Raw genomic sequence first — 20,622 nt, forward strand, 5'->3', positions numbered from 1 at the left:
TCCATTGCTACTCTCTGCCTTCTATGCCCTAGCCAGTTCTGTATCCACCTTGCCAGCTCACCCCTGATCCCGTGTGACTTCACCTTGTCAAAGGCTTTACTGATGTCCATATAAACAACATCCACTGCCCTACCTGCATCAATCACCTTTGTGACCTCTTCGAAAAACTCTTATTAAGTTAGTGCGACACGACCTCCCTTCACAAAACCATGCTGCCTCTCACTAATACGTCCATTTGCTTCCAAATGGGAGTAGATCCTGTCTCGAAGAATTCTCTCCAGTAATTTCCCTATCCCTAACGTAAGGTTCACTAGCCTTTAGTTCCCTGGATTATCCTTGCTACCCTTCTTAAACAAAGGAACAACTTTGGCTATTCACCAGTCCTCTGGGGCATCACCTGAAGACAGTGAGGATCCAAAGATTTCTGTTAAGGCCTCAGCAATTTCCTCTCTAGCCTCCTTCAGTATTCTGGGGTAGATCCCATTGGCCCTGGGGACTTATCTACCTTAATATTTTTCAAGACGCCCAGCACCTCGTCTTTTTGGATCTCAATGTGACCCAAGCTATATACACACACTTCTCCAGACCAAACATCCACCAATTCCTTCTCTTTGGTGAATACTGATGCAAAGTATTCATCTAGTACCTCGCCCATTTCCTCTGGCTCCACAAATAGATTCCCTTGCCTATCCTTCAGTGGGCCAACCCTTTCGCTGGCTACCCTCTTGCTTTTTATGTACGTTAAAAAGCCTTGGGATTTTCCTTAACCCTATTTGCCAATGACTTTTCGTGACCTCTTCTAGCCTTCCTGACTCCTTGCTTAAGTTCCTTCCTACTTTCCTTATATTCCACATAGGCTTCGTCTGTTCCCAGCCTTCTAGCCCTGACAAATGCCTCTTTTTCTTTTCTTTCTTACAATAAGGCCTACAATATCTCTCGTTATCCAAGGTTCCCGAAATTTGCCGTATTTATCCTTCTTCCGCAAAGGAACATGCCGGTCCTGAATTCCTTTCAACTGACATTTCGAAGCCTCCCACATGTCAGATGTTGATTTACCCTCAAACATCCTCCCCCAATCTAGGTTCTTCAGTCCCCACCTAATATTGTTATAATTAGCCTTCCCCCAATTTAGCACATTCACCCTAGGACCACTCTTATCCTTGTCCACCAGCACTTTAAAACGTACTGAATTGTGGTCACTGTTCCCGAAATGCTCCCCTACTGAAACTTCTACCACCTGGCCGGTGTTGCTCGTTATGCTTTCCATTAATTTGCTTTGTTTTAAGGGCGTGGAATGCCCTGCCTGCAACAGTAGTGGACTCGCCAACACTAATCGCATTCAAATGGTCATTGGATAGGCATATGGACGATAAGGGAATAGTGTAGAGGGACTTTAGAGGGGTTTCACAGGACGGCGCAACATCGTGGGCCGAAGGGCCTGTACTGCGCTGCAATGTTCTATGTTCTAAGAGTCGCCAGGTATCTTTCTGATACCACCACAGGGTTCAAAGTCGAATACTGATCAATGACTCGATACACCAGTTAGTAAGTTTGGAATCAATGCACATTTATTTATACGCACAGTCAATTATTACTCATGCATAAACTCTACTCGCTAAACTACAACTATTACTAAAAGCCTATACTTAGCTTCGAGTGGCCCACTCAGTCAGAGGAACAATGGCCGTTGTCCGGTTATGATACTGCTGGCTTTGAACTGGTATAGAATAGTAGCTAGGAGCACCTATCTTGTAGCGTGCATTGACCTTAGACTTACTTGGCTGGTGCTTGGCGGGCCTCTCATCGCTGAGAGCCAAATGCCAAGGTGAAGATGGAGACGCTAAGAGTTCTCAAGAGCTTCTAAAGAAGAGAGCGAACTGACCTTGGGGACTCTGTTTATACCCCAAGGGGTTTCGCACCCTTCTGGGCGGACCTTGGACTTGGTCCCAATTAATTGGACCATGTCCCAATCGTTTGTATCGATTCTCTCCAATAACAGCGTCGTTCCCTGATCGTTGGGCGGGCTCTATGTAACCGTTGGCCTGCCTTTGTTTTAGCTTCCATTGGCACCGGGAAGTCTGTCCTGGTACCGATTGTTTCAATGTTTCTTTTTGTCCCCGGAGATAGCTCATTACTATGCTAATGGCTTGTAGTTTCAGTTCTGTCTGGGTTCTGCAAGTCCCAATCCACAGGAAACCGTGCACCTGCTTGTTTTCCTAGTGCTGTCCATTTTTCCCTGCACTCCTTGCGAGTATCCATTTTAGAATCGGGACGTGGCCACCCCAGGTGGCTACACCGGGCTCATTCCCCAATACCAGGTCCAGTACAGCCCCTTCCCTAGTTGGACTGTCTACATATTGTTTTAAGAAGCCCTCCTGGATGCTCCTTACAAACTCTGCCCCGTCCAAGCCCCTAGCACTAAGTGAGTCCCAGTCAATATTGGGGAAGTTCAAGTCTCCCATCACAACAACCCTGTTGTTTTTACTCGTTTCCAAAATCTGTCTACCTATCTGCTCCTCTATCTCCCGCTGGCTTTTGGGAGGCCTGTAGTAAACCCCCAACATTGTGACTGCAGCCTTCATATTCCTGATCTCTACCCATATAGCCTCGCCCTCTGAGGTGTCTTCCCGTAGTACAGCTGTGATGTTCTCCCGAACCAGTAGTGCAACTCCGTCACCCCTTTTTACATCCCCCTCTATCCTGCCTGAAACATCTAAAACCTGGAATGTTTAGCTGCCAATCCTGTCCTTCCCTCAACCAGGTCTCTGTAATGGCAAAAACATCATAGTTCCAAGTACTAATCCAAGCTCTAAGTTCATCTGCCTTACCCGTAGTACTACTTGCATTAAAATATGTGCACCTCAGGCCACCAGACCCGCTGTTTTCAGCAACATCTCCCTGTCTGCTCTTCCTCTGAGCCATACTGGCCCTATTCCCTAGTTCTCCCTCCACCTTCTGACCTATTGCTCCGGTACCCACCCCCCTGCCATACTAGTTTAAACCCTCCAATGTGACACTAGCAAACCTCGCCGCCAGGATATTTGATGGGTAAGGAGCCCTGTTACAAAGAATCATTAAACATAAGGAACCCTGTAACAAGGAATCATTAAACATATCCGCTAATCATGGCGTTAACTGGCCCATAGACTCCTTATAAAATTCGATGGGAACCCATCAGGTACTTGTTTGCATTTTTCCAGTGCCTTTCAATACTTTCTTAGGGCACAACGGGGCCTCTAACCCCTCCCTGCTCTCTCTCTGCCACCGGGAAGGGCACCCCATCTAGAAATGCCAGCCTGACCAATCCATTCTCAGGGGCTCTGACCTATAGAGATTACTGCAAATGCCTCAAAGCCACATTAACCTCACTCTGGGTGGAAACCAAGCTACTGCATGGGTTCTTGATTTGTATGATCTGCTGGGAAGCTGCCTGCTGACCTAGCTGGTGGCTAAACACGGCTGGCCTTCTCCCCATACTCGTAAAATACCCCCCTTGAGCTGACTGCCTTCCCTGTGAACAACAGATCAATCTGCGTTTGCAGCTGCATCCTATTTGCCAGCAACCCTGGGGTAGGATCACAAAAATATCAGCAATCCGTCTCAAGAATTGCACCCACCAATCGTTGCCGCTCCGCTCCATCAGTCCTATCAAAATATGTCTTATAGGAGATTAGCTCCCCTCTAACTACCGGCTTAAGGACTCCCCACAGCGTGGAGGGGGAGAAGTCGTTCTTGTTGGACTTGATATACTCCTCAATGGCCATGGAACTGTGCCCACAAAGTCCTTTATCTGCTAATAGCGATACATCTAACCTCCGCACCGGTGCTGAATGGGATCCGCCTCCACGACCAGGTCCACAATATATGGAGCATGGTCCGAGATTATGATTGACGAGTACTCCCCCCTCCTCACCCAAGGGAGGAGAGACCTACCCAGCAGGAAGTGGATCCTGGAATAAACCTTGTGTACTTGGAAGAGGAATGCAAGTTCCTTAACCTCTGGGTGTAGCCCTCCGGTGGTGTCCACGGAGTGAGTGGTCGCACATTTGACAACTCCTGCTCGAGGCAGTGTTTTTTTTTTCTTTTGGTCCTTTTCTCCATTTGTTGGGCTAAATTTTTGGTGGGAAAAGGTGTAGAAGTGGTGAAAGAAAGTTAAACTCCACTGGTGGTGCTAGTGGATGGTTCCACGGACTAGAAGTGGGTCAAGAAGAAGGGAGCTGTTGGAGCAAGAAATACTTTGTGCGCCACAGGTGAAGATGGCAGATTGTAAAGGGCCAGCCCTGCCTGCCCAGTGGTCAACAGAGCAGCTGGTGGACTTCTTAAATGCTCACCCAGTAGAGGAGGGAAGCCCAGGAGGACCTCGCCAAGCTAGAATTCATCGCATGGAACAAAGGATGGAGTTCCAGGGCCAGGCTATTCGGAAGGTGGAGGAGGCCGTGGGGGAGCACGAGGAGCAGCTTACCTCATTGGCGGCCGAGATCGGGATGATGCAGGAGACCCAGAAGGGGCTGAAGGAGGTGGAGGATCGGACAACAGCTGCTGAAGGCACAACCTATGAATTGTGGGGATGCCCGAGGACATTGAGGGAGCGGATGCTGGCTCATATGTAGCCAAGATGTTGGAGAAGCTGATTGGGGAATGGGCCATTGACCAGCCCTGGAGGTCGACCAGGCGCACAGGATGTTGATGAGGATACTGCAGGCGAATGAGCCACCGAAGGCGATGGTGATGCGGCTCCACCAATTCTTCAACAAGGAGAAAATATTGCGGTGGGCAAGGCAGATGAGGAGGTGTACCGGGGAAGATAATGAGCCCCGGGTGTACCAGGACCTGAGTGCAGAACTAGCAAAGAGGAGAGTTGGGACTAATCGAGTGAAGGCTGCCCTCTTTAAGAAGGGGGTGAAGTTTGGGATGCTGTACCCGATCCACCTCTGGGTGACTTACAACGTTCGAGAACATTATGTTGGGACACCAGAGGAGGCAATGGAGTTTTTAAGGGACAATGGACTGGCAGGAGAAGATGGACACTGAACTATGGAGGAGTTGTGAGGAGATGTTGGGGATTTTTTCCTATCTTTTTTGTTTTTGTTGCCTTTTTGTTGATTTATGGAAAAATCTCTTTTTTTTGAGGGGTCTTGTTGGGTTCTGTGGTATGGTATTTGGGAAACGTGGAGGGTGAGTGCACCGTTTTCTTATTTCATGGTGAGGTGTACAAGTGGGGGGAGGGGAATCAGCAGGAGGTTTTGCGACATGAGCGGGGGCTGCCAGGCTAGCTGGGCGGGTTAGTTAACAGGAGAGCAGTAAGGGTGAGCAGGTGGTTAGTGTAGCAGAAGGGGATGGGATTGTTGTTTTGATTAGGTGAGTGGGGGTTGCTTACAAAGGTGTGGTTGCTGTCGTGAAGCAAGGGAGCTGGCGACGGTGGACATCGGAGGGTGGGCTGGAAGGGTCGTGTGACACAGGCCGGGGGGGGTGATGGTTGATCGGTGGGGTGGGGGGGGGGGGGGGGGGGGGGAGCGTTGCCGGGTGTCATTCACATGGAATGTAAGAGGGCTGAATGTGCCAGTCAAACAGTTGCATGTGTTCATGCATTTGAAGAGCTTGAAGGCGGACGTGGTCTTTTTGCAAGAAACGCACCTGGAGATCGGGGATCAGACTAGGCCAAGGAAAGGGTGGGTAGGGCAAGTCTTTCATTCGGGACTAGATATGAAGTCCGCTAACAGCCCTACATCCAGTCTTCACTGTGGGCGCGGGGGGTGGAGCGCCCACAGTGGAGACTGGATGCAGGGCTGTTAGCGGATGAGGTGTGCAAGCAGATGAGTGCCGCCATTCTGGGGTACGTGGGACTGATGATACAGGTGAGGTGTCGGCCACCACGCTATGGGAGGCGCTCAAGGCAGATTCGGATGCACAAGGAAAAGGTGGAGCGAGCAGAGATGTCAAGACTGGTGGGCAAGATCCTGTGGGTTTCTAGGAGGTATTCGGAGGCCCCGGAGGTGGTATTGTTGAAGGAGAGGCAGAAGCTCCAGATGAAGTTTGGGTTGGTGTCCACGGGAAGGCAGAGGGGCAGTGTATGAGTACGGGAGAAGGCGAGCAGGATGCTGGCCCACCAACTTAGGAAGCAGGTGGCAGCAAGAGAGATCGGAAGCGTGAATGACTGGAAGGGGGAAGGGTAGTGCTGGACCCAGTGGGGGTTTTGAGGAATTTTATAGGAGTCTATACAAATCTGAGTCCCCAGCCAAGGGGGAGGGAATGTAGTGGTTCCTGGATGGATTGGAGTTCTCCAGGATGGAGGAGGACTTGGTGGAGGGGCTATTGTCCCCCATCGGACTGGTTGAGATGCTGGGGGCGATGCAGGCAGGGAAGGCCTGGGCCCGGATGAGTTCCCTGTTGAATTTTTAGAATTTTATAAGACGCTTGCTGGGTATCTGGGGCCCCTGCTGGTGAGGGCATACAATGAGGTGAGGAATAAAGGGGATTCCCCCTCCTACATTACAGCAGGCGTCCATATCCCTAATATTAAAGAAGGAAAAATATCCAGAGCAGTATGAGTCCAACCGCCCGATTTTGTTGTTAAGTGTGGACACTAAATTGTTGGCATCGCGGATTGAGGACTGTGTACAAGGGGTGTTGTGGGAACACCAGACTGGGTTCATAAAGAGGAGGCAACTGTCGGTGAATGTCAGGAGATTACTGAACATGATAATGATGCCCTCTGGAGGGACAGGATGTGGATGTGGCGGTTGCTATGGACACGGAGAAGGTGCTCGATCGGGTGGAGCGGGAGTAGCTGCGGGAATGCGGGAAATGTTAGGACAGTTTGGGTTCATGCAGGGATTTGTAGACTGGGTCCGATTGTTATATCGGATGCCGGTAGCGAGCATACAGACAAACTTGGGGTACTTGGAGCTACACCGTGGGACGGCAGGGGTGTCCACTCTCCCTGTTGCTCTTTGCTTTGACAATAGCGTCAAGAAGTTGGAGAGGGATTGTGCGGGCACCGGGGGGAATTGAGCACGGCCTCGCTATATGTGGATGACCTGTTGCTTTACATTTCGGACCCACTGGGTGGCATTGGGTGAATTATGTGTAAACATGGGGAAGAGTGAGGTCCTCCCAATTGAGGCCAAGGAGCAGCAGGGAAGCTTGGGTGAGCTATCGTGTGGTGGAGGCGAACTTCAGATAAAATATGTAGTGGGATTCAGGCCCTCCATCTCCCCTGGCAAACCCACAACTCTCAATCTCCTCGAACCATTCTAGAGATCGCCGGCTTTGGCCTTCCAACTTCTTGCCTCCGAAAACACTGGCAAAAACGACTTTAAAACCAGGCCCCTGACTGGAGCCACTGGGTGAGCAAACCTCGCTTACGCCGCCACTGGGTGAGCAACCTCGCTTACGCCGCCACTGGGTGAGCAACCTCGCTTACGCCACCACTGGAAGTCCTTCAGGTTTTCTACTTTTAGGGGGCAATGATGATTTTTCCTTTTGAATAATGGGAGAGTGCAGGGGATAGTTGTGACTGTATCGAAGGGGAATCCAAGCTTCGGACTTTGGATCAATGCTTAAGACAATGGCAGAGGAGTAGGAATACAAAAAGACAGTAGCAGATTTGAGGTAGGAGCTATTAGAGCAATTTGTCAGAGGGGAGGTGGTAGAAAAGATGGAGGTGTAGCAGGAAGACTGAGGAAATTATGGGGAGAGTGTTGGCAAAAGAGACCAAAGGTGCTTTTCAGACAAGTTTTTTTGTACAATTTATTGGGACTATGTTAAATGAATTGAGTGGTAGAAAGTTTCTCTTTCTGTTTTGCAGTAGCTACAAGAATACAATGTGTGCTTCGAGGTTTGAGAAATAACTTTCCCTGCCAGAATCCTATCAACAAAGCAATGATAAACAGAGCAACTAAAAGGACAGAAATTGGAAATTTAAAACTGTGCAGTTGTGCCAAGTGTCCAGTGGACCAGGGAACAGAATGCAGTTAGAGTTTGAGGACTGGGGAATATAAATGGATTGACAGATAAATGCAATTATGACCAATCAAAAAGGGCCTTTACTGGTTGCTCTTTTTTTTGGATTTTAGTTGAGCTGCAGGGATAGACCAGGGAATGAGATTGACTGGAGTTTCCTGCAAAGAGCTGGCGTGGGTTTGATTGTCTGAAATACCTCATTCTCTGCCATTCCTGTGTCATTTTAAGTGGGGTGTCATTATCTGAAGGGTCCTGATTTAATTGAAAATTTGGCTCCTCGCCTATTGGTCTCAGACAGGTCTAGATAGTTTGCCCTCTATGTTAATTCTCAGTCCTGTGTTTAACATCTGGTTTTCCAGACTAGCCACCACTTAAAATAAATTTTAAAACTATTTTTCAGTGAATTGAGCTGCTACGAAGGTTATTTGGCATTGGCCACTCTGAACTGCTGTAAGTAGAGCACCATAAAATCTAATTTACTTTTTGCAGTTTCGAAAACAAAGCATTCGTCTTGAGTCAGAGTTGGAGAAGGTGGAATTGGAAAGAGCTACTTATGTGACTGAAGTCAGAGAAGTATGTCTTATTTTAATTGGCTGTCTTGGCGTTCTGCTATTTTTCACAACTTTACAATAATCCTCAAAATGATGGTTGTAGTTGCAGAAAGTAAACCAAACTGAATGAGAGTAGCCTCAGATTTTTTTTTTAAAAAGTTTTTTAGATTTAGAAGTTACTTTCATCACACAACAATCAGGCAGTGTTTAGCCTTTAACAATATATCCGCCTAATTTAAACAGTTGCGTAACAGTCCCAGGAACAGTTTAAATTGGATTCTAAACTTCATTTCAGCTCAAAGTTCTGTTGACTGAATTACAGAAAAAGCTGGATGATTCTTGTGCTGAAGCAGTAAAGCAGAATGAAGAACTAAATTTGGTAAGACATTCATTCTTTGTAACCGTTTTCAAATTCTTTCCAAAGGTTGCTCATTAAATTTCATGGCAGCCAATCGTGCACTGTGTCCTGTACTAACCTGCCTCATAATTAATATACCCATGCCACTTTCTAACTTCTAGCATAAACTTGTATTGTAATTCACGAGGCTTCAGGACATCCTGTGACATCTGTTTAAACTTTTTATTTAAAAGAAGCAGTATTCACACCTCTAACATTCATTAGTATTCACACCTCTAATTCATATCGACAAGATGTAATAGAATGTTTAAGCAAAATTAGAGCTTTTGCTTTGGTGTGGGGAAGAAGATAATTCGGAGAATTTCAAAAAGAAATTGAATTTGGCAATCAATTGGGCATTGCTCTCTGGTTCAACAATTCATTCTAAAGTACAACTAGAATTTAAGAATTGCACAAGTAACATTAGCTGATTTTTTAAAAAACTGTCTAATGTGGCATTAAAGAATTCAATAGGATTCTGCAAATGCTTGACAATGTCTCCTTGAGATTGCTCCCCTTTCTGGTTTAGCTGTTTAAAAGCTGTAGCTGAAGAGAGTCATGCACAGCAGAAAGGCCCCAGTTTAAACCATCTTTCTTGCCCTTAATTCATTCACAGGCTGTAGGTGTCACTGGCTAGGCTAGCATTTATTGCCCATGAGAAGATGGTAATGAGCTGTTGTAATCTGTGTAGATACACCCACTGGTGTGAGGAATGGAATCTCTGATTTTGATCTCTATTAGGAATGGACAACAATATAACAGTTAAAAGTTTTTTCGATCTTGAGTTACAGTGGGAAATATTAGACGAGGTTTCCACTACTTTTGCTTTTTAGGAACTCCTGTTTGAGATACACAAGTGAACCAGCAGGAGCAGACCAGGTTTGATTTTTCCCCCTAGTTTGAATATACTGATACTTACTGTCGATGGTCACTTCTTGAAGTACTGAATGTTGTTGGGCAGCCAGATACTTTACTTCAGCAGGGGGGTCAATGCCTTCTGGCAGGGAGACAGAGAAAATTGTCAGAAAATAAAACAATTAACAATTAAATTGTGTCTTGTTTTAATTTGCAGCTTAACGCTCAATTATCTGAAACATCAGCGAAACTGAAGACTGAACAGAATGAGGCTCAGAATATGGTTTCCAATCTGCACAAGGTAAAATACTGTATTTGCTACACCAGGAATGCTGCATAGTGTACATTGTTAAGACCAACCTCCCATATAAATCTCACAAGCATTTTTGTTGCGCCTACCCAAACATTTGTTTTTTTTGTTAAATTTATTCCAAAACTGTCATTTTCATTGCAATTTATATTCCTAAACTGTAATCGTCATTGCAATTTAAGTAACATTTAAATGAAAGAAGAGAGAAAATATACAAATAAAGCACTATCACTATAGTTCGTTTCTAGAAGAATAGATTTGAAAAACCAGGAAATGGTGTTTAACTTGTGTAAGCTTGGTTAGAACAGTGTTTAGGTCTGGACTGAATGTTACAAAAATAGAAACCCTGAGGATGGTGCAGAAAAGATTTGGATGGATGGTACTAAAACTGAAATTATAACTATTACGCTTGGTGCTCTTTTCAAGAGATGAGTAATCTAACCAAGATCATTAAAATGTAATTTTTTACAGGGTAGATGTAATGTTGATTTATGGGAGAGTCAAAAACCAGGGGTTGTAAGTAATAAATCCAGTAAAGGGTTCAGGAGAAACCTCTTGGGGTTAGAATGTGGAACTGGCTTGCAGGATACAGGTAATTGAGGCAAATATCATAAATTCTTTAAGGGGTCCGTGAATAAGTATATGAGAGAGAAATGAATACATGGCCATATAGCTAAGAGTTGGTAATGTAGAGAAGGGAGCGGCCTCATTTGCAGTGTAAATACTGGCCAAACTGGGCTAAATGGCCTGTTGCTGTTCTATAAATTCTATGCCAAGAGGACATTTATTAACACTGCTTGGAAGTGATAAAAGAAAAGCGAAAATTTATAAGAGCACTTCTAATTTCTATATTTCACTATAGCAGAAACTTATCCCACAATTCAAATTTTTGCAGAGCTGCTGCAGCTTGAAAACATTGCTTGGCATGTATAATAGAGCAGGCTTAATCTTAAACTGTTGATTCACATTCTGTAACTACACCGTTGCCTTTCAATGTTGCTTTAAAATATGAAAAATGTTGAGCTTTCTTGCATATTAAAGTTTTATAATATTCTAATGCACAGGCTCAAGAATCCCTGAAAGTTATTCAGGCAGAAATAGCAAGAACCCAAAGAGACGGCAACGCCATAGATAATAGCGACGTTTCAGAAGTGAAGGTGTGTATTTTTAAAACAAAATGACACTTGACATACCAGTCCCCCAACTGGGTGTTTCTCAGCAGTGTGTTGTTCACCTGCAGCAGGATTCTCTACTCGTGCGGCTTGTCAATGGGATTTCCCATTGAAGTCACCCCAACCTGCTGGGAAACCCGCGAGTGGGGGGGGGCTCTACCACTGGGAACAGAGAATCCCAGCGGCCGAAGAACTATGGCCAAAATAAATTACATAAACGGTACTCATGCAGTTCTGTTTTCAAGTCCGTACTGTTGGTAAAGCTAATAAGTAACCAGCCAAGTTGGCCCTTCTCCAAATTGAATTACAATTAAACTTATGCCTTGTGAAGTTTTCTTGATTATACTTCACATCAAGATTTATCTCTGCTTGGAACAGACATTCCACTGTTAGCATTTATAAGATATCGAAATATTTTTGTCAGGAAAATGTCCCCCTTTCTGAATTGACATCAGCATTGTTTAATTCTTTGAAAGCAGTTATAATCACAAATAACTAAATTTGATTTATCATTTAAAATATCTGTTCAGTATCCCATAGAGAAATTATATTTATAACTATGTTGTATGAAAAAATCATAATAGTGCTGGTGATAAATTAACAATCATTGTTTCAACTGAATTGTCTTATTTGTTATTGATCTTTTAGAAGAAGTGATTTATAAGTAAATGAGCATCTGGTTTCCTTGCTCATAGTAATCACAAATCAAAATTGTTACAGTGCAGACGAAGGCCATTCGACCAAACATGAGTAAAAGGATATGATAATTGGGATAATTTTGTTGCAATTTGGGATGTGGTGATGTTTTAGGGGGTTAGAGATTTGTGGTGCAAGAGTGGAGAGTAATTAATGGAGGGTAGTAAATTACAGGGTTGATGGATACTGGAGTTTAATTTGCGGCTGTCCCAAAGTTTAAAAGCTGCATTAATTAGATGTTAATATAACCATGGTGGAGATTGAGATGCAGTTCTTCCACTATAAATAGTACTGTTAAGGTAGGCATGTGTTTGTAAGTTTAAACAAGCATTACTCTAGCGTGAGAAAATGTTATAAAATTGTGAAATAAAATTCAGCTGATGGTTGGGGAGAGCAAATGAGAAATGTTACTGCAGGTGAGAGGAATAGGGAGAACGTTACCAAAGTAAATGTTGGGAGGCTTGCGAATGACTGAAATTCCCAATACATGTAGTGGGATGGAATGGAACTTCCTGGGATTGTGAGGAAAAAGGTTTTTTGGGGGAAGAGAAAGGTTTGAACAAAAGGCTGTGTTACGGAAAGAGACTTTGTTAAAGGAGGCGCGTAGTGAGAAACAGATGTGTGCAGGGGCGGGGATGGATTAAGAAATGTTCCCTGGGCATAAAGAATGCAACACTGGATTAGAACAGTGGAGACATACAGTATTTGTTGAATGTGGGTTGAGAGCCCTCTTGAGGAAAGAGTCTGTCGGTGGGGAAGAGGGAAATGGAGTATTTTCTCTCTTCCTCTTCTTTCTCTTTCTCGCTCTCTCTCTCTTCCCCCCCCCCCCCCCCCCCCCCCCCCCCCTCCCGTTTCCTGTTTTATCACAGAGGAATTATGCTGAAACTTAAATAATTATAACGGTCACCAAGGCATAAAGATACACAAAGGAAATACTATGATACAGTTCAGCAGTTTTGTGCAATATCTCGATGTCTGTTCATTATTTAGTCAGTAAGTTGGTTTACTTTGATTGCTGCTCAGGCAATAAGGTTCTAATATTTTGGTGAACAGTCCTGTTGTATAACATTGAATAATGTGTAACTTTAAATTGCCAGGCAATTTTGTTGTGTGCTTTAAAGACACTTCAATTCCAGCTAGTTACACAACTTCAGATATGTTGCCATTGATGGGAATGGTCTGCCATTGTTATTCTCTCTGAATCGCTCTTCATGGTCAAGGGTGCACAAATCCTTTTGACCAGCAAAACATGTGTATGTAAACCAGCTGCCTGCCTACCCCTTTGGCCAGAGATTGGTCAGACCAAGTGATACGTTACAGAAAATGTTTTCAAGAATCTTTTCTCTCCTTGCAGCCCGTTTTGTACATAATTGTAGTGTTTGGATGGAAAATCATGTTGCCTATTTTAGTGTGGAAATTTGAGAGATTTTGCACAAAATTATTTGCTTAAGAATGATGCAGGGTACCTGATGAAAGATAAGGGGAGGATAAACTTCTGATGATTAACTGTGTATATGTTGATCTTAAATTTTGTGCAACAGTAATTGTTAACTGAGTTTATGCAGTTGAGTTTTACTCTTATTGCGTCACTATCCAGCCTGTGTTGCCCTGTTAAAACGTGGACTGACTTCTGTACTCTGAATTTGAATATGTAACCAGGAATATTTGACTGGAAATGAGCTTATTATGTATTCATAGTTTAATAACTTTGTGCTAATTATAGCTTGTTTTTTGTTGAACAGTTAGATATCAAGAAAACATCTCTGGATCTTGATCAGAATATAATTCAACTACATCAACTACTAAAAACTTTGATTCTTCAGTTCTCAAAAGGAAGGGAAAACTCTCAACCTGTTACTTTACACCTTGGGCAAAAGGTACGAAATAAAAACTTTTGAGTTCTTTCAATATTTGACTTGGTTTTCAAGTCTCCTGACTTGATGTCCTCCACAGTTATCATTTAGCATACCAAAGAGGAAACAAATGGTAATTTCCATTTTTTTGGGTGCCCCTGTGAAGTGGAGGATACCATGCATCTGCGTTGAAGAAATACCAAGTCAATAATTTGAGCTTGTATTAATTTGTAGTGTAACCATACAGTAACATTTCATTCCAATATCTTCCAGCATTGCTTCACTACTAATGTTTGGATGGATTATATTTGAATTTTCAAAAAGCATTCCGTAAGGAGCCACAAAGTTGTTGAACAAGATGAGGGTTCATGAGTTGGTAATAGATTAGTTGTAACTGAGGTTTGGCTATTGGACAGAACACAGATTAGGAATAAATGGGTCCTTTTTATAGGTTGCAACTAGTTGGGATGTTGTGACGCCAACTCTTGGGCCTCCGCTATTTTCAATCTAACGTCATATTAAATCAATATCAAATCTAATTATGTAGACTCGATGGGCCAAACGGGCTCCTTGTACACTGTAAAACTCTATGATTCTATGATCTGAGTTGCCCGCATCTTAACAAAACTACAAGGGAAGCAAACCCAAAGATTCTTGTGAGAAAGAAAAGGCCACGGGTTGACCAAACAGCAATTCATAAAATTTTGAGAGAATGTTTCCCCAGGTGGGGAAAAAAATAACTGGAGGCCATCGATTCCAATCGGGAATTCAGCGGGAACGTCTTCAGCCAGAGTGTGGGGAGAATGTGGAACTGACTCCCACAGGGAGGGGTCGAAGCAAATAGTAAAGATACTTTGAAGGGGAAACTAGACAAAATAAAGGAGAACATAGAACATACAGTGCAGTAAATTCTACACAATTTTGCTGACAATACAAAGTTAGGAGGGAAAATAAGCAGCAACGGGAGCTGCAAAGGGGTTCGAGACAACTTTTGAGTGAGGAAGACAGATGGAGGCTAATGCAGGGAAATGTGAAATTATCCACTTTTGTAGGATGAATGAAAAATGAGATGTGTACACAAAATACAACATGCACGTAAAAGAAGCAATTAGGAAGACAAACAGAATATTATACTTCAAACCTTTTGCAATAAGGGTCAAGACTAAGGAAATTTTGCTGCAATTTTATTGGACCAAAGCAGTACTGTGTACAGATTTGGTCTCTACCTAAAGAGGGACACACTTGCCCTAAGAGGGTGTGCAGCAAAGATGTACTAGATTGATTTGAGATGAGAGGCAGTCCTGTGAAGAGAGTGTGTATATTTCCTGGAACTTGAGAAAAAGAGAGGTGATCAAATTGAAATGTATAAAATTCTTGGAGGGCTTGAGAATGTAGATGTGAAGACTTTTGTTTTCCTTAACTGGAGAGTCTCGACCTAGGGGTCATTGTCTCAGGAGAAGGGATCAATTATTTCAGACTGAGATGACATTTCTTCACTTGTGAATCTTTGGAAAGCCTTAATCAAAGTCTGTGGATACGCAATCATTAACTGTGTGCCAGACTGAAATCAGTAGCTATTTTGACTTTTTAATGGAATCAAGAAATATGGGGGTCAGGTGGAAAAGTTGGCTTCATTTCGATGATCAGCTCTACCGAATTAGAATGTTCAAGGGAATCACATGGCCAATTCATATTTTTATAGCTCACCTTTATGCTGACTGCTGTCTGTTGCATAGAGCTTTAGACTTGTACATTACTTCACAGAATCGCAATGATTACTGCACACCAGCTCTTAATGAGCAGTTCACCAAGTTCCATTCCCATGCCTTCTCCCTGTAACTTTGCATATCCTTCCTTTTACAGATAATAATCCAATTCCCTCTTGAATGTCTAAACTAGCCTCCACCACACTCTCACAGCGCATTCCAAATCGTAGCTACTCACTGTGTGGAAGTTTCTCCTTGTGGCTCCATTGCCAATTTTGCCAATTACCTTCCCTTTGTCCCCTCATTCTTCACCTTATCACCAATGGAAACAGTCTACTCTGTTTAATCACCTCATTTTGAATGACTTCTTATCGAATTACCTCTCAATGTCTCTTCTCCAAGCAAAATAGTCCCAACTCCTCCAATCCATATTTGTGACTTAAGTTCCTAATTCCTGTAGCCATTCTTGTGAATCCTTTCAGCATTCTATCTCTTGGGTTTACCTTTCCTAAAGTGTGTCACCCAGAACTGGGCGCAGCAATATGCCAGTTGAGGCTAAACCAGTGATTTATTTTTTCCAAACTTATATTTACACCCCTTTGAACAAAACCTGTTCCTTCTTCCTTTTCTTCATGTTTACAACCATGCTTATCATATGCAGTCAACTAATGAAGTTTCATATTTCAGCAATAGTTTTTTAAGGATATTCAAAATCATTGTATCCTTTCTCATTGCCTTTTCCCGCAGCAGAAAGAGAATTGTGGCATTTCATCAGTTTGTTTCCTTCAATTTTATTTCCATTGTCTTATTTGAAATTTTACATCTCTTCTTGTGCTGGAATCCGAGCATCACTTTTGCTAATTAAAAAATGTGACTTAACATTTCAATCATATTTTCATTGGCTCAGGTGGCATGGTGGTGCCTCACGGCGCGGACCTGGGTTCGATCCCGGGTCACTGTCCGTGTAAAGTTTGCACATTCTCCCGTGCCTGAGTGGATCTCACCCCCACAACCCAAAGATGTGCAGGGTATGTGGATTGGCCATGCTAAATTGCCCCTTAATAAATATTTTAATTGACTCATAGAAATTAAGCAAAATTATTAATATTTTCAAACATGGTTGAGGATAACTGAGCTTACGGCAGCAGCATTTGAAATCAACTTCATCCTTGAAGCTGTATCTTTGGTTTAGGATCTTTTTTATTTCATCCAAGCTCTGCCAGATCCATTGCCTTGGGTGCTCTTGGCAGCCTGTCAGGAAGAATTCTTAAAAATATAGGCCCATATACCAAACTTGCTGATACAATAACAGTCAGTTCATACCAAGTCATTTATATAGATTCTAAATAGCTGAGGCCCCAGCACTGCTCCCTATGACACTCGCCAGTTAATTTGCCAACCTGAAAATGAATTACTACTTCCTGCTGTTTCTTGTTTGTTGGCCAATCCTCTATCCATGCTTATATATCACCCCCAACATCCCTACCTTTTGTATATTAAGATTAAAATCTCCCGTGATTATTATAGTATCTTGCTTACAAGACCCCATTAATTCTTGAGTAATACTCTGATATATTAAAACAAACTTTATTGTTAATACCATATTAAAAACTTCAGCATTGCACGCGAAAATAACGTACAATTACCCCTCAAAAAAGTCTGCTTAATACAATAAATACAATGCCCTTAATTGCTATCTTTATTCCAACTTAGACGAGGAAAAAAAAAATCTCCGCTCTCAATCCACTGTTAACTACTAATTTTACACAGGAATACTTGCTAAGATGTTCTTTGAGAAAGAGATTTTTTTTTAACAAACAATTTTTAATGAGGTATTTATGGCCTAACAAACAACCACAGTGCAAAAACACTATGCACATGCGAATAAAAAGAAAACTCCCTCCCCGTCGGCTGCCTAAATCTCCATGGGTCGATTTCCCCCCCCCCCCCCCATCTGCTCCATGAACCCAATCAGCTCCTTTGCCATCGCTGGCGCCCTCCCCGTTTTCGAGCACGACCGGTCCAGGCTGGGGTTGATAACTGTATTAAAATCCCCTCCCATCACCAGCTTGGGCGAGTCCAGATCCGGTATCTTCCCCAGTACCCTCTTAATGAATTCAACATCGTCCCAGTTTGGCGCATAGATATCAACCAATAGCACCTTTCTCCTCTCCAACTTACTGCTCACCATAACATAACCCCCCCGAAACTATACTGCCTGCCTGGAATTGCACCCACTTATTAATTCAAATCGCCACCCCTCTCGTCTTGGTATCCAGCCCCGAATGGAAGACCTGACTGATCCAGCCTTCCTCAGCATAACTTGATTCCCCACTCTCGGGTGTGTCTCCTGCAGCATCACCACGTCCGTTTTCAAAGCCCTCAGGTGCGCGAGCGCGGGCCCTCTTGACCGGCCCATTCAGCCCTCTAACATTCCAGGTGATCAGCCTGGTTGGGGGGGGGGGCACCCTATAAACCACCCCCCCCCCCCCCCAACAAGCTTCCGTAGACTAGCTCACCCAGCTAGCCTGGTGACCCTCGCCTCTGGCGCCACAAAGTCTCCCACCTATTGTTCCCTACTTTCCCACCCATTGAAACCGCTTTCCACATCAAAACAAAACCGAACAATCTCCTAATTGAGAAAGAGATCTTTTGAGACTTAAAAAGACCAGATCTGATTCCTGTCAGACCTGTGCAGAAACTCTGGCTCTCTTCAGAAGCTGTTTCTCAGCTGGTTTCGGCTCCCCCTTGTTCTCAGACAAGTCTGCACTGCTTTAAACGCTGTTAATCTCTTCCAGCTGAACTGCAGAGAGCAATCTGCCTGGCTTATGGTTACAGCTTTATCCTGACCTCCTTTTACAAAATGCCTTGCTCCACCCAGTAATGACATCATCTTACCAAGCTGTAGTCTAATTAACTCCACAACGAATCCCCTTATCAAAACAAAATTCCATTAGCCTAAGCTTTTTACTTTAACGGCACCCCTGGTTCCAAAAATATACTTGCCTTTCAAATTAAGACTGCAGCAGTCAAACGCACTTACCCAGCACTGGTAGCAGTGCCCCATTCCTTCCGCACCAATCTTTGAGCCACACACTCAACATGCTGCAGTCATGAGCTACTATGCAATGTGGCAAACGTTTTTTGAAGAGTAATTGATCTTGACCTGAAATTACTTCTTCGCTTCTAAAATGGAATATATTTGTCTATTTTGGGTCAGAAGGTGAATTATGCTGCTTTGTGAGCTGCTGATACTTTTACGCCTAATGAAGATTCAAACCCATGCCGTTGTTTCCTTGTGACCAAATAAGGGACCATGTGTTTGGAGAGGGGAGTGGAAGGGAAGTCTCTTTGGGTTGCAGCGGTCCCAGATCACATACTGGTGATGGATGTTTGGAACAAAGTTAACCCATGGGGTTAGGCGAAGCTGTGTAATCGGATACCTGAACTGGAGTGATCTGGAGTGGCAATTGACCAGCAACCTGGCCTACCAATGGAGTCTGGAGTAATAAAGCGATCACTGAATCGGAGATCCTTTGAATTCCAGATAATCCCATAAATGAATTGGCTGGTCAACTGACAGGAAACCCACCAGTCCTCTGTGCTGGTAGACTGGAGTTGCTGGCAAAAGTCTTCTACTTATGTCTGTTACTAAGCATTGTCTTTAAATCACATGTGCCACTTTCTTGGGACTCTGGATACATGGGCTAAGTCCCAACGTGATGAGAGAGTGCACCCATTTGGTGAAGCTGTCTAGATTTCTTAGTAACTTTGCTTAGAAATTTTAAATATGGGATCCTGCGGCTGTCTGCCCCCCCAAATAATTGTGAAATCAAGGCTTTGACACTTCACCAGATACATAGAATAATGGGCTGAGTCTTCTACTATTGATGTATCATATGTAAACCAAATTGTGCTATAAAACTTCAAGAAGTAACTGCTAACATCCTATTTTTATTTTTAGGCATCTGGAGTGCTGAAGGAAGGAGCGTCTGTTTGAAGATGGTGCTCTGGTTTGCACCTTGATTTGCCAAATGAAAGCCTTATTTATGTTTTTCGCCCTTCTTAATTGTCAAACACTGAATAGAGCTTTACTTTTGTGGGTTTTTTTTTAAATATTGGATTAAACTACTGATTCAAAAATATTGTAGGCAGCTTGAAAGTTTTTAGTTTTATAAAACATGGTATCCTGTCTGTACATTCCTAAACGCAAAGAAATTGTTTAAATTTTTTGCTAAATGCCAATGTTGACTACCAGCAAATATAATTTGGGCAAAGCCAAGAGCTAAAATAATAATTCTAGCAGCACCTTTACTTTTGGGTTTCAAATTAAGATTTTCAGGGTTATCTGCTAATTTTCAGCATTACACACTCCATGTTGTTGCTAGCATAGAAAATCTGAAGGATTTTGTAAGAGTGAGTCTGAATAAAGGGATGCTTGTTTCTCAGCCAAAAGACTGAAGCTCCATTCAGTAAAGCACTACTGTTTTTACTGCTGTGTGGCCTAATGAAATGTTAATGTAGACAGTATGTCAGTTGATTACATGTCCCCCTTTGAGGGTTGAATAGTAACATTCTACAATAAATGTTGAATATTCAGTTATTGCTGACTTAACGGTGCAAACTGTTTTTCTGTTAAGTGGGCTTGAAATACAGTTGATCTGTGATGCATTGGAGGCATTTGTGGCTACATACCCAAGCTGCTAGTTTAAAAAGAAATGGTTTGTAGAAAAAAAAAGGGGTAAACAGTTCAAATTGATGCTGCTTTGATATTTTACTGTTTTCTTTAATGTAGAATTGAAACTCTTTACATCTAAGGAGCTGCCATTTTAATAGAAAGTTATGAACTGTAAATAAGTCCAGTGTACAAATGAGGGAAAAAATAAAATCTCCTTTGCATCTTGTTTCATGAAATGGTTACTTTGTTCTTTAGTGCAGTGAGGGGGTTTGTGTCTCAGTCTGAAATGCAACAGTAGGGTTGGGCAATTTCTGGTTCAGAATATATTATTGATGCTGTGGGTCCCTCCTACTTGGTAGACTGGGATTACGAGCAATGGCATCCAAAGTTTCAATCTGCACCAAATGGTGAAGGGTTGGAGGAAGACTGGGGTGGAAAGGGT

At 43.2% G+C, this 20,622-nt stretch overlaps 1 protein-coding gene across 9 annotated transcripts in view; it reads left to right on the forward strand.

The window, feature by feature from the left end:
• ktn1 (kinectin 1) overlaps positions 1-20,406 on the forward strand; it is a 168,969-nt gene extending 148,563 nt beyond the window's left edge. For 8 of the 9 annotated variants that reach the window (XM_038779465.1, XM_038779448.1, XM_038779490.1 and 5 more), the window contains 6 exons: positions 8,452-8,535; positions 8,809-8,892; positions 9,983-10,066; positions 11,140-11,232; positions 13,686-13,820; positions 19,467-20,406. In XM_038779465.1, coding sequence (XP_038635393.1) covers positions 8,452-8,535; positions 8,809-8,892; positions 9,983-10,066; positions 11,140-11,232; positions 13,686-13,820; positions 19,467-19,502 — 516 coding nt within the window. In that variant the 3' untranslated portion in view covers positions 19,503-20,406. The remainder of the gene's footprint in view (positions 1-8,451; positions 8,536-8,808; positions 8,893-9,982; positions 10,067-11,139; positions 11,233-13,685; positions 13,821-19,466) is intronic. The other variant, XM_038779480.1, reaches the window with a different exon arrangement.
• The last annotated feature ends 216 nt before the right edge of the window (positions 20,407-20,622 follow it).

This window comes from Scyliorhinus canicula, chromosome 2 (assembly GCF_902713615.1).
Source record: "Scyliorhinus canicula chromosome 2, sScyCan1.1, whole genome shotgun sequence".
NCBI classification, from domain to species: Eukaryota; Metazoa; Chordata; class Chondrichthyes; order Carcharhiniformes; family Scyliorhinidae; genus Scyliorhinus; species Scyliorhinus canicula.